General features: G+C 38.9%; 1 protein-coding gene across 16 annotated transcripts in view; it reads left to right on the forward strand.

Annotated features, from left to right (window-relative positions):
* The window catches only part of VPS13D (vacuolar protein sorting 13 homolog D), a 286,614-nt gene that overhangs the window by 141,306 nt on the left and 132,730 nt on the right, over nt 1–12,578 (forward strand). For all 16 annotated transcript variants that reach the window (XR_008996895.1, XR_008996896.1, XM_057499741.1 and 13 more), the window contains 3 exons: nt 5,394–5,502; nt 10,563–10,726; nt 11,648–11,756. Coding sequence is in view for 14 of the 16 variants with exons in the window: in XM_057499741.1 (XP_057355724.1) it covers nt 5,394–5,502; nt 10,563–10,726; nt 11,648–11,756 (382 nt within the window). In the remaining 2 variants the exon portion in view is untranslated. The remainder of the gene's footprint in view (nt 1–5,393; nt 5,503–10,562; nt 10,727–11,647; nt 11,757–12,578) is intronic.

Genomic DNA, 12,578 nt, shown 5'->3' on the forward strand with positions numbered 1-12,578 from the left:
TTGCATCCCTGAGATGAATCCCACTTGATCATGGTGTATGATCCTCTTGATGTATTTTTGAATTCGGTTTGCTAATATTTTTTTGGGTGTTTTCATATCTATGTTCTTCAGGGATATTGGTCTGTAATTTTCTTTTTGTGTGGTCTTTGCCTCGTTTTGGTATTAGAGTGATGCTGGCTTCATAGAATGGGTTTGGAAGTTTCCTCTTCTATTTTTTGGAAAACTTTAAGGAGAATGGGTATTATATCTTCTCTATATGTCTGATAAAATTCAGCAGTGAATCCATCTGGCCCGGGGGTTTTGTTCTTGGGTAGTTTTTTGATTACTGATTCAATTTCTTTGCTGGTAATTGGTCTGTTTAGATTTTCTGTTTCTTCCTTGGTCGGTTGTATTTTTCTAGGAAGTCCATTTCTCCTAGGTTTTCCAGCTTGTTAGCATATAGATATTCATAGTATTTTCTAATAATTCTTTGTATTTCTGTGGTGTCTGTAGTGATTTTTCCTTTCTTGTTTCTGATTCTGTTGATGTGTGTAGATTCTCTTTTTCTCTTAATAAGTCTGGCTAGTGACTTATCTATTTTGTTTATTTTCTCAAAGAACCAGCTCTTCCTTCGTTTCATTGATTTTTTTCTATTGTTTTATTCTTCTCAATTCTATTTATTTCCTCTCTGATCTTTATTATGTCCCTCCTTCTGCTGACCTTAGGCCTCATTTGTTCTTTTTCCAATTTCAATAACTGTGACTTTAGACTATTTGAGATTGTTCTTCCATCTTTAAGTAGGCCTGGATTGTTATACACTTTCCTTTTAGAACTGCCTTTGCTGCATCCCACAGTAGTTGGGGCTTTGTGCTGTTGTTGTCATTTGTCTCCATATAGTGCTTGATCTCTATTTTAATTTGGTCATTGATCCATTGATTATTTAGGAGCATGTTGTTCAGCCTCTGTGTGTTTGTGAGCTTTTTTATTTTCTTTGTGCAATCTATTTCTAGTTTTATACCTTTATGATCTGAGAAGTTGGTTGGTACAATTTGAATCTTTTTTAATTTACAGAGGCTCTTCTTATGGCCTAGTATGTGGTCTATTCTGGAGAATGTTCCATGTGCACTTGAGAAGAATGTGTATCCTGCTGCCTTTGGGTGTAGAATTCTGTAGATGTCTGTTAGTTCCATCTGTTCTAGTGTGTTGTTCAGTGCCTCTGTGTCCTTATTTTCTGTCTGGTGGATCTGTCCTTTGGAGTGAGTGGTATGTTGATGTCTCCTAAAATGAATGCATTGCATTCTATTTCCTCCTTTAATTCTGTTAGTATTTGTTTCACATATGTTGGTGTTCCTGTGTTGCGTGCATAGATATTTATAATGGTTATCTCCTCTTGTTGGACTGACCCCCTTATCATTATGTAATGTCCTTCTTTATCTCTTGTTACTTTCTTTGTTTTGAAGTCTATTTTGTCTGATGCAAGTACTGCAACACCTGCTTTTTTCTCCTTGTTTGCATGAAATATCTTTTTCCATCCCTTCACTTTTAATCTGTGTATGTCTTTGGGTTTGAGGTGAGTCTCTTGTAAGCAGCATATAGATGGGTCTTGCTTTTTTATCCATTCTATTACTCTGTGTCTTTTGATTGTTGCATTCATTCTGTTAAATTTATGGTGATTATGGAAAGATATGTACTTATTGCCATTGCAAGCTTTGGATTCATGGTTACCAGAGGTTCATGGGTAGCTTCTTTACTGTCTAACCCTCTAACTTTAACTCACTTATTATGCTATTATAAACACAGTCTGATGATTCTTTATTTCTCTCCCTTCTTCTTCCTCCACTCTTTATATGTTAGGTGTTTTATTCTGTACTCTTTTGTGTTTCCCTTGAGTGCTTTTTTGGATAGCTGATTTCATTTTTTGCCTTTAGTCAGTATTTGGTTGGTCTGCTTTCTTTACTGTGATTATATATTTTTTTGGTGACATCTATTTAGCCTTAGGAGTAGTTCCATCTAGAGCAGTCCCTTTAAGATACCCTGTAGAGGTGGTTTATGGGAGGCAAATTCCCTCAACTTTTGCTTATCTGGAAACTGTTTAATCCTTCCTTCAAATTTAAATGATAATCTTGCTGGATACAGTATTCTTGGTTCAAGGCCCTTCTGTTTCATTGCAGTAAATAAATAACACCGTTCTCTTCTGGCCTGTAAGGTTTCTTTTAAGAAGTCTGATGATAGCCTGATGGGTTTTCCTTTGTAGGTGATCTTTTCTCTCTCTCTGGCTGCATTTAATACCCTGTCCTTGTCTTTGATCTTTGTTATTTTAATTATTGTATGTCTTTCTGTTGTCCTCCTAGGGTCCCTTGTGTTGGTTGATCTGTGGGCTTCCATGGTCTGAGAGACTATTTCTTTCCCTAGCTTTGGGAAGTTTTCAGCAATTATTTCCTGAAAGACACTTTCTATCCCTTTTTCTCTCTTCTTCTTCTGGTACCCCTATAATGTGAATATTGTTCCATTTGGATTGGTCACACAGTTCTCTTAATATTCTTTCATTCCTATAGATCGTTTTATCTCTCTGCCTCAGCTTCTCTGTATTCCTGTTCTCTGATTTCTATTCCATTAACAGTCTCTTGCACCTCATCCAGTCTGCTCTTAAGTCCTTCCATTGATTGTTTCATTTCTGTTATCTCCCTCTGGACTTCATCCCTTAGCTCTGCAGCTCCATCACCTCTGCAGCTCTCCAGCTCCATCAGCATGGTTATGACTTTTATTTTGAATTCTTTTTCAGGAAGATTGGTTATATTTATCTCGTCAGGCCCTCTCTCTGGAGTTGTTTTTGTGATTTGGGACTGGACTAGATTCTTCTGTCTTTTCATGGTGATAGAAGTGATCACTGGCAAGTGGCACATGTGTTAGCTGGGAGAGCAAAGTCCCTTCCTGCTTGCTGGTCATCTTGCCCTTCTCTGCTGCCTGTACCAGTTACCCACATACAGGGAGCAGTCTCTAGGTTAATGCTCTCAGCTGCCATGGGCAGGGCGGCCCTTGGGGTAGCCTAGGGCACTGCGGGGGGGTATCAGATGTGGCAGGTGTGGTCTCCTGTGAGAATGGCGCCCCTTTGTGCCTTCCGGACCTTGTGCCGGCTTCCTCTGCCTGTGCTGGGCAGTTGCATGCTGGCGGCAGCCTCTGGTTCTGGCCCTGTTAGCTGCGCACTGGGAGAAGACTCTGTGTGGTTGCTGTGGGTGGGGCTGCTTCCCGGCTGGTCCGCAGCAGTGGTGGGTCAGCTGTTTTGCTTGCAGTGCCAGCAGGGGGGAATGAACAGTAGGCTGCTTATCGTTGTGAGGGGCTTTGGGGGTGTGTTGTCACCCAGGTGGTTAGGGCGCCTGAAGTTCCTTAAGATTCCAGCCCGCTGGGCTGAGTGTGTCAGGACAATTTTGTCCACCTGTTAAACCCTTGTCCGTTTGAGACTTTTAAAGTGCCTGCTTTTCTTTTGTCCCAGGCTGGAGCCAGCTGTCTCCATCTCAGATTTTACTTTTCCATTTCTCTAATATCCAATACAGCATGCAATGCATGTCTGTGCTCCCAGTGCAGATTACTAGGGCTGATTATTTAGCAGTCCTGTGCTCCCACTCTGTCCCCACTCTGACTCCTTTACTCCCGCCAGTGAGCTGGGGTGAGGGGAGTGCTCGTGTCCCGCTGGGTCACAGCTTTGTATCTTACCCTTTTCATGAGATGCTGAGTTCTCACAGACGTGGATGTAGCCTGGCTGTTGTCCTGTATCTTCTGGTCTCTCTTTTAGGAATAGTTGTATTTGCTGTATTTTCAAAATATATATGGTTTTGGGAGGAGATTTCTGCCACCCTTCTCATGCCACCATCTTGAGTACCCCCTCTCCCAATCTTCTTTGTGTCTCTAAAAGTTTGCCTATTCCAGATATTTCTTGTAAATTGAATCATAAAATATGTGACCTTTTGTTTCTGGCTTCTTTCACTCAGGCATAATGTTTTTAAGGTTCTTCCACATTGTGGCCTGTATTGGTATTTCATTCCTTTTAAGGCTGAGTAATATTGCATTACACAGTATATACCACATTTTGTATGTCCAGCCATTGATGGCCATTTGTGTTGTCTCTACCTTTTGGCTATTTTGAACAGTGCAGCAAGCAACATGGCTGAATGTTTCTTTATTTGTTTAAGTGCTTATTTTTAATTTCTTTTTTGTATATACCTAGTAGTAGAATTGCTGGGTTCTATGGTAATTCTAGGTTTAACTTTTTGAGGAAATGGTGTACTATTTTCCATAGCAGCTGAATCGTTTTACATTCCCATGAGGAAAGTGCAGAGTTCCAGTTTTTCCACATCCTCAATGTCATTTGTTATTTCCCTTTATAAAAAAAATTTTTTTAACTTGTAGTCATCCTGGGTTTATAGTGGGATCTCATTGTAGTTTTAATTTGTATTTCCTTAATTGCTTATGATGTTGAGAATCTTTTCATGTGCTTATTGACCATTTGTGTTATCTCTGGAGAAATGTCTATCCAGCTCCTTTGCCCATTTTTAAATTTGATTTTTTGCCTTTTGTTGAATTTTAAGAGGTCCTTGTATAATAATAGATTATCAATCCCATATCAGGTATATGACTTGCAAATATCTTTTCCCAGTCTGTGGATTGTCTTTTTACTTTCTTAATGGTGTCCTTTGAAGGACATAAGTTTTTAATTTTGAAGTCGAATTTATCTCTTTTTTTTTTTTTTTGTCACTGGTGCTTTTGGTGTTCTGAAAACTAGTTTTTAAGTCTGAATGTATCAGTCTCTTTTTTGATACTAGAAATTAATAGAAACAGGCGAATTATCTGGATGTAATCTCAGCAAAGTACCCTAAAGTATAGCTAGGCTGCAACATTCTATAAAGCTTAGGATTCATAAGCCATAGAGAAACAACACAACTGAATTAGAGGAAGGTGATTATGAATGCTGTGTTTTATTTTCATCCTTAAGGGACTTCTGATTTCTTGCCAAGGCTTGGGGATGCAGTGTTGCTATTCTGCCTGACAAAGAGTAGAGCAAAGTCTTGGATCTTTGGAATGTCTGGCTCAGATTTTGTTTTTGTTTTTACTAAAGATATACAGTCATCCTTTTATGTCTGCATGTTAAACCACTAAGATTACCAGGAGAGAAAAAATGTCAGAGTATATCTCTTGACAGATGAATCTTTGAACTCTATGGGAAAACAACAGAACCTTGCCCTTTCTGCAACTTGAGTCAGACTTTTTTCTTACATTATTTTTTAAAAAATTATCTTCTTTATAGCGGAGGTTTTTAGGCATATGCTTACGAGTACTTAGACACATGTGTGAATGTACATATATATGTGTATGTGTGTGTGGGTGTGCATGTATCCTATTATTATTATTTTTAATTCTAGTTTACAGGAGGGGACAGGCAGGCCTGTGGCTTCCAACAAGGCCATTACTGGTGCAGAGCTGGTCTTGGACGTCTCACCAAAGACACAAAGAGTCATTTTAAAGAAGAAGGTAAGAGAGTTTAGAACTTGAACTTTAGAGTGCAAGATTTTTTTAGCTGTAAAAGGAGCTCAGGTCATCTCGTCCAAAGCCTCGTTTCATAGATGAGGAAATGGAGATCTTGGCTGAATGATAGGCTCAGGGTGGGAACTCGGGAGTCTTGACTACCTGAGTTCATATTCTTCACACTGTCCCATGATACCTGCTCTAGAAATTCCATGCCCTTCTTGTCTTTGATGCTCTTTATGGAGAACTTAATTCTTGAATTCATTTTTTTTCCCAAAATTTGTGATTGTCTTTTTCATTACTTGATTCTTCTGCTGTAACACCCCCCTAATCAACTCTTCCCTAAACTGAATGGGAAAGTGATCAAACCAACAGTGTTTTCCCCTTTTTATGCTGATGTTCTTTTCAGGTCAGTCTAGAGAAATGTTCATGCTCATTGACCTAGATACAGAGAATAAAACAGGAAAATTTGGCCAGAAATATTACAAATGACAGAAGGACTGGTAATAAATTGTTCTAACTTCAAAATGAAAGATGTTTGGGAACACAGAGGTACAGAAGCCACTTTAAGAGAAGGGAGATCACCAGCTGTAATTATTTGAAACACATTTGCCTGAGGAATGTATTACTGAAGATTTTGCATAATGTAAATCACATAATCCAAAAACAGCCCTGATAGGGGATGTCTGTTTACTGCCTAGGAGGCCCTACTGCTGACAAACGATGCCTTTTTGTCACCTAAAGTGACATCGTATGTGGCAGTAGTATAGACTGTGATTCATTTGGCTTTGAAATTATACAGTTCTTACCAAATTTTTAATTCGGGGAGTAGATTTAAATTTCAAATTTTGCACATCAACTGAAACTTTAATACATTGGTTTTTAATTCAATTTTACTTTTTAAATTCAGTTTTACCTTTTTAACAGCTTTATTGAAATATACCATACAAATCACCCAGTTCCATGGTTTTTAGTATATCCACAGATTTGTGCAGCCATCACCACACTCAGTTTTAGAGCATTCTCATCACCTGGAGAAGAAACTCTGCACTCTTTAGCTGCCACCCCAGTATTCCCCATACCCTCCCACCCCAAGCACTAAGTAACTGCTAATCTGCCTTCTGTCTCTATAAACGTCCCTGTTCTGCACTTTCATATGAGTGGTATTGGATGAGTAGCTTCTTTCACTTAGCCTGATGTTTTCAAGGTTCATCCGTCTATCAATCCATCAATACTTCTACATGTGTTTTCTTATCACACCAGTTCAAAGTCACATAGTTCAAATTTGCTTAAAACATTTTCACACTTTTTTATATAAGGCTATGTTTTTGTGTGAGATGCATTTTAGAAATAAGATTTGGGAATGGTGATGAGTTAAGAAACCATGAGGCACAGGCATCGAAAGTAAACACTTTTTAAGGCTTTTGAGAATTTTGAAAAAGAAAAATTTGAAAAGCAATGATCTAGAAATAAAAGAAGTAGTAAGCCTGACAAGTCAAGAGAATTAAAAAAAGGAAGTAGAAGTGCCCTTGGAAATGATACTACCAGAGGACTTCAAAAATATCTCCAATTTGATGAGGATGTTAGGGGTGAATAACAACCAACTCAGGAATAAGGTGATTTATTAAGTGGGATGTGATCACTAGGTATGATCAGCAAAACACAAATAATAAATATATGTGTAATTTCCAAGGGCTAGGTGACTACTAAGCAGACAAAAACCTGTTTTTTTATTAAGAAGTAAAAGCCATTTTAACTAAGATCTGATAATTTACCCAGCATTTTCAACAGTTGTTATTTTACTTAATGTAGGTAAAAAATCAGTAAGTAGGATGGTAGGTGATCAGTGAGTTATGCTGACATCTAGAACAAGCCAAGTTCTATGAAATGACTTAGGAAATGGACCTCTGCTCTTTAATTAGAGACCAAGAGTGGAGATTTATGGAGAGGTACTTTGAGACTATCTAAATACCCTGTTTCTCATCAGATTTTCTGTGTATATATTAGCTTGGATTGCCATAACAAAATACTATAGACTGGACGACTTAAGCAACAAGAATTTATTTCTCACAATTCTGAAGACTGGGAGGCCCAAGATGAGGGTGCTGGCCAATTTGGTTCCTTGGTATGGGCCCTCTTCCTGGCTTGTAGGCTTCTGCTGTCCTCAAATGGCAGAGAAAGAGTTGGGGGCAGGGTTGAGGGAGCAAGCTCTTTAGTGTTTCTTCTTATAAGGGCACTGATACCATCAGGAGAGCCCCACCCTTATGACCTCATCCAAACCCAATTATTGTCCAAAGGCCCCATTTCCAAATACCATGTCAACTGCAGGTTAGGTCTTCAACATAAGAATTTGGGCAGGGGCCACAGTTCAGTCCATAGCATTCTGTATGTCAGTATGGATTCCTGCTTGACTCAGTGGGATATCTATTGTTGTTAGTATTTATTTTTATGCCCAATTCTCATATTTGACCAGTAGGAGCTCTTTCTATCGTCTCTGTCCTTTTGACATACACCCCTCATTCCTTGAGCACTTCCTTACTTTCTGATACATCAACTTATTCTGGGCTCATCATGTGCTCCCTGCAGAATTCCTGATATTTGCCACTTCTTCAAGGAGTCCTGATCCCTTTCATAAGAGAACAGAATTTAGAAACCTAAGATATGAACACTAGATGCACTTACTGCTATTGTGGTGTTGCTATTTCCAGGCTTTCTCAGGGGACAGAGTTAGGGGTTTTATGTGAACACGACATGTTTATATATATATACATGCACATGCATGTTATAATATATATGCATACACATTCACATATCTTAAATTTATGTATTCATATATTATACATATTTCTGTATCTATCTCTGTATATTAAAAACCAGTAGTTCACAGTATTACTTCCTTTTCCAGTCCAACATCACGAAGTTCATTCTAATTTTCTCCTTTCCATAGGTGTGACTCCCCTGTCCAGCACTAAGAATGTATCTGTTAATGTGTTCAGTTCTCCTGAATATAACCTATTTGCCATCCCCATCCACATGCTGGGCAGCTTCCTTCCCACCCCGCCTCTCACAGTAATACTCTCCTCATCTCTGTCCCCAACAACCACAGGAGGCTCTCCTCCTCCAACCTTGGCATGGACCCATCACCTGCCTTGGGTTTCAGCACCCCACTCTGGACTGGACCCCCACAACCTATATCCCTCCCCACTTCCCTCCAGCACCCATGGACTTCTCCCTTTCTCAGTCTCATCTAAAGGTTTTAGGTGTAAATTGTGAGAGAAGGGATGTGGGGAGGGCCCTGGAAGGAGAATGGTGCCTATCAAATTTTTAAACGTAAATTTTTGTAGTTCCCACTATAATGAGCCTGTACATATGGGCAGGGCAGGAGACAAATCCATGTATAAAAACTTGATTTCACTGGGGCGTGTGTTCTTTGGTTCCTGATCTGAAAACTCTGCAAGATACTTGAGATGCTTTCCTTGTGCTGTGGAGTGATGTATTCTTTTACTGTGAACAGAGCAATAAGTGTGTGGGGCTTGCAGGTGGGGAGTGCAGGTCAGTGTCATCTTCCTTTTCAGACCTAGGAGGCAGAGCACACAGTGGAAAGAGCACAGGTCTTACCAGGCTTGAGTTCTGTCTCTGCCCCTGAAAGATTGATGGTAGCTGGTATTTCACCTTCCTCACTGAGCCTCATTTTCCTACTGCTCTCCCTAAGATAATGTACAGAAAGTGCTATGTAAATGGATGTAATCATAATAACATAGCAAACATTTATTGAGGCCTTATCCTTTGCCAAGCATGTGCTAAGTACCTTCAGTTTATTACACTAATCATAAGAGGCAGCTTAATTTGTGCCTTTGACAGAGTAGGAAACAGAGGCTGTGAGAGGTTTAGTAACCTGTCTCAGGTCACCAGGTGGTAAATAGTGAAGCTGGGTTTCAAATCCTGGCATTTGACTCCAGCATTCATATAACTTTGTTGGTTTTTACTTCATAGAATGTAATGCAAGAGCTGTCCTTGCAAAGCAGGGGCCGCATCTGCAACCACCCAGAAGTGTTTGTTGCTCTGGAGGAGCCCCTACTTGGTGAGAGTGGGTGTGACGCTGACAGGTCCAGCTGGAGTGCGTACACTTCCCAGAGAAGAGTGTTCTCAGTGGTTCAGTGCCTCTGCAATGGAGCTGTATGGATTGTGATAGAAAGGCAGTGTAGGGAGGGGTTAAACACATTGGTTCTGGAATCAGGCTGTGGAGATTCAAATCTAATTATGTGACCAAGGGAAAGTTTCTTTACCTCATAGCCTTAACTTCTTCGTCTGTGAGTAAGGGTGATAATAGTCTATATTCACTGGATTGTTCTAAGGATTAAACGAGTTACTACATGTAAATCCTGTGAATCAATGGCTGGCACACAGTAAATTCTCAGTAAATATTATTGTTACTTTTTCTATATAATAGATTATACAGACTTTCATGGATTGACCAGAAGTCCAAGTGCTATTTATAAAATACTCCTAAGGAGAAAATATATTTAGAATTGACAGCAATCAACTTAGTTATAACCTTGTAAATTAGAAACCATCCATATTGTATACTTCAATTGTAAACACGTGAAGGAAGAGAATTCAGGTAAATTCTGGTTGTCTGCCACTTGTGAGGATTGCCAGCTCCTCAATATTGACAATATCATACATGCTTTAAATAATTGGATCCCCTTTAGGATAAGGGCACCCAAGTGTTGCCATCTGGAACAGTGTAACTAGTGGACATTAGACTGAACTGTGACCAACTAGTTTGTTCAGAAAATACAAAGTATATGAAAAGAATAAGTTTTTAAAATTTATAGTATTGGTAATTTTTGGTTGTTCAGTTTGAGTTTAGCATATTTCATCCGAAGTGCAACTAAGGATTACAACAATGAAAGTTTGAATTAAGTGTTTCTGTAGTGTGGAAAATATCTCAGTACAGCTTCTACTTGAGAGCTTCTTCAGCCCTCGTGTGAAGTTCTCGAGGCCTTACAAGAGGCTGTGGCCGTGCGTGACAGCACTTCTGTCCCTCATGTGTCTGCCAACAGGAGCCAGGCAAGCGCTCTCAGCTGTGGAGGATGACTGGGACAGGCATGTTGGCCCACGAGGGCTCCTCAGTGCCCCACAACCCCAACAGGCCCTTAGCAGCTCGCTCCACTGAGGGGTCTGCCATCCTAGATATTGCTGGTCTTGCTGCAGTAACTGACAACAGGTACGTTTCAGAACAACTTTTGATGAAGATCATTGCTTTCAAATTCAGATGCAGAGGAAATCTACACTAAAAGTGAGAGTCTATAAGTTAAGTAAGAATTTATATTTTTTTACTTGTATTTTCCTTAAATGATAGAGGCCTATTGAATTCCCAAATATTGGGGCCTTTATTTTTTGGCTATTATGGAAATGCCCATGGAGATGTTAAAGGAATTAAAATAATAAGAAGAATATGTTATAGAAAGTGAATGTCTCTTTCACCCAAACGTCCATCCACCATTACTCCCTAGAAGTGAACAGTTTCTTCTCTTAAATCTTCCTAAAAATTTTGTTAAATCTTTCAAAATGCAGAAATAAATTATTAGGAGAATAATCAAATGTGTTTTTATGAATAACTGTTTGGGCCCAAACTAGCTCTTTAACTTGGAAAGTTATCGTATTTGCCTGTGCCTTACCTTCTCCATGAAATCGATGGATTTGTTTTTATTTAATAGCTTATTTAACTCCACAATGACCTTAGATGACTTATGAGTAAAAACCCAGTATAAAAAGAAGTATTTGGAAGTAAAACAAAAAAGACAATTAAAAGTATTTTAAAATACAGTTTACAGACAACCCCCCTCCTACTGCATAACCATATGTCATTGTGACAATGCAAGAATCTGTATTACTGTGTGTATTGTATGTATTATGAGTCCTTAAAGTGTTGATATTACTTTGATACACCTTCTCATTGCTTTCCATTTTGTTACATCACTCTTTCCTCATTAAGAGTTACTTCTACCATAGAACTCAAGCTAACTGCCCATTAGATTTTAGAGGTAGAGGACACTGGAAGAAAGAGTAAAAGCCATGATCTTGATTTTTTCTTCAGGCCTGAAATATTTGACTCAGAGGACTCACTGCATTCTCCTTATTCTAGATATGAGCCGTTGATGCTAAGAAAGCCTGATCGCAGAAGAAGCACAACTCAGACATGGAGTTTCCGAGAAGGAAAACTGACTTGTGGGCTACATGGGCTGGTTGTCCAGGTCAGCAGTTTTTGATATCCTCAGTGGCAGCAAGCAGTGATCGAACCTTCTTTGAAACAAAATTTCTGTTTGGATGTTCATAATGTATTGTTGAATGGGAAAAAATAATTACAGAGAAAATATGTATTATTTCACTTTAGTCAGGACAGTCAAGAGGCTTTCGTTGAGCATCTGTGTGTATATGGACAATGTTCTTGAAGGTGCTGTATAAGAAATGTTAGAGGCCTGTCGAATTCCAAAGTATTTGGGCCTTTATTTTTTGGCTATTATAGAAATGCCCATGGAGATGTTAAAAGAATTAAAATAAAAAGGAATGGTTGCCTCTGAGTGATGGGATTTTTTTCTTGGCTTGTTTGGATTTTTTTTTTCTTTATGACATAGATTATCTATATAATTTTAAGAATAAAAAAAGAAAAATGTCAGCTAAAAGCCCACCACTAAGTTAGATTGGTTCTAAACCTGTGAGGTTGATAAAATATCTATAGCAGTGTTTTAGAAAATGTTCTGTGAGATGGTGAGTCATCATCATGGGCTCCACATGCTCTAGATTCTCTTTATTTCTGCATTCTTAGTGGTGCCCAAATATTTAATTTTTGTAGCAAATGTCAAAATGGAAATTGCTGGTCAATTTCCTCTGTCTTCAACTCAGTCAGTCTATGCTGTAATAAATTCCCAGGTATTTTATAAGTGAATATATGTTTGGAAAATCACCAGGGGTTTGTATTTTCTGCCCTTATGGCCTCAGGCCAGGAACGAGACCATGTATCTGAGATGAGTGGGTAGGAAAGTGTCCCAGAGGTCTGGGCAGATATAGCAGAACAA

The sequence above is a fragment of the Manis pentadactyla genome, chromosome 4 (genome assembly GCF_030020395.1).
Source record: "Manis pentadactyla isolate mManPen7 chromosome 4, mManPen7.hap1, whole genome shotgun sequence".
NCBI classification, from domain to species: Eukaryota; Metazoa; Chordata; class Mammalia; order Pholidota; family Manidae; genus Manis; species Manis pentadactyla.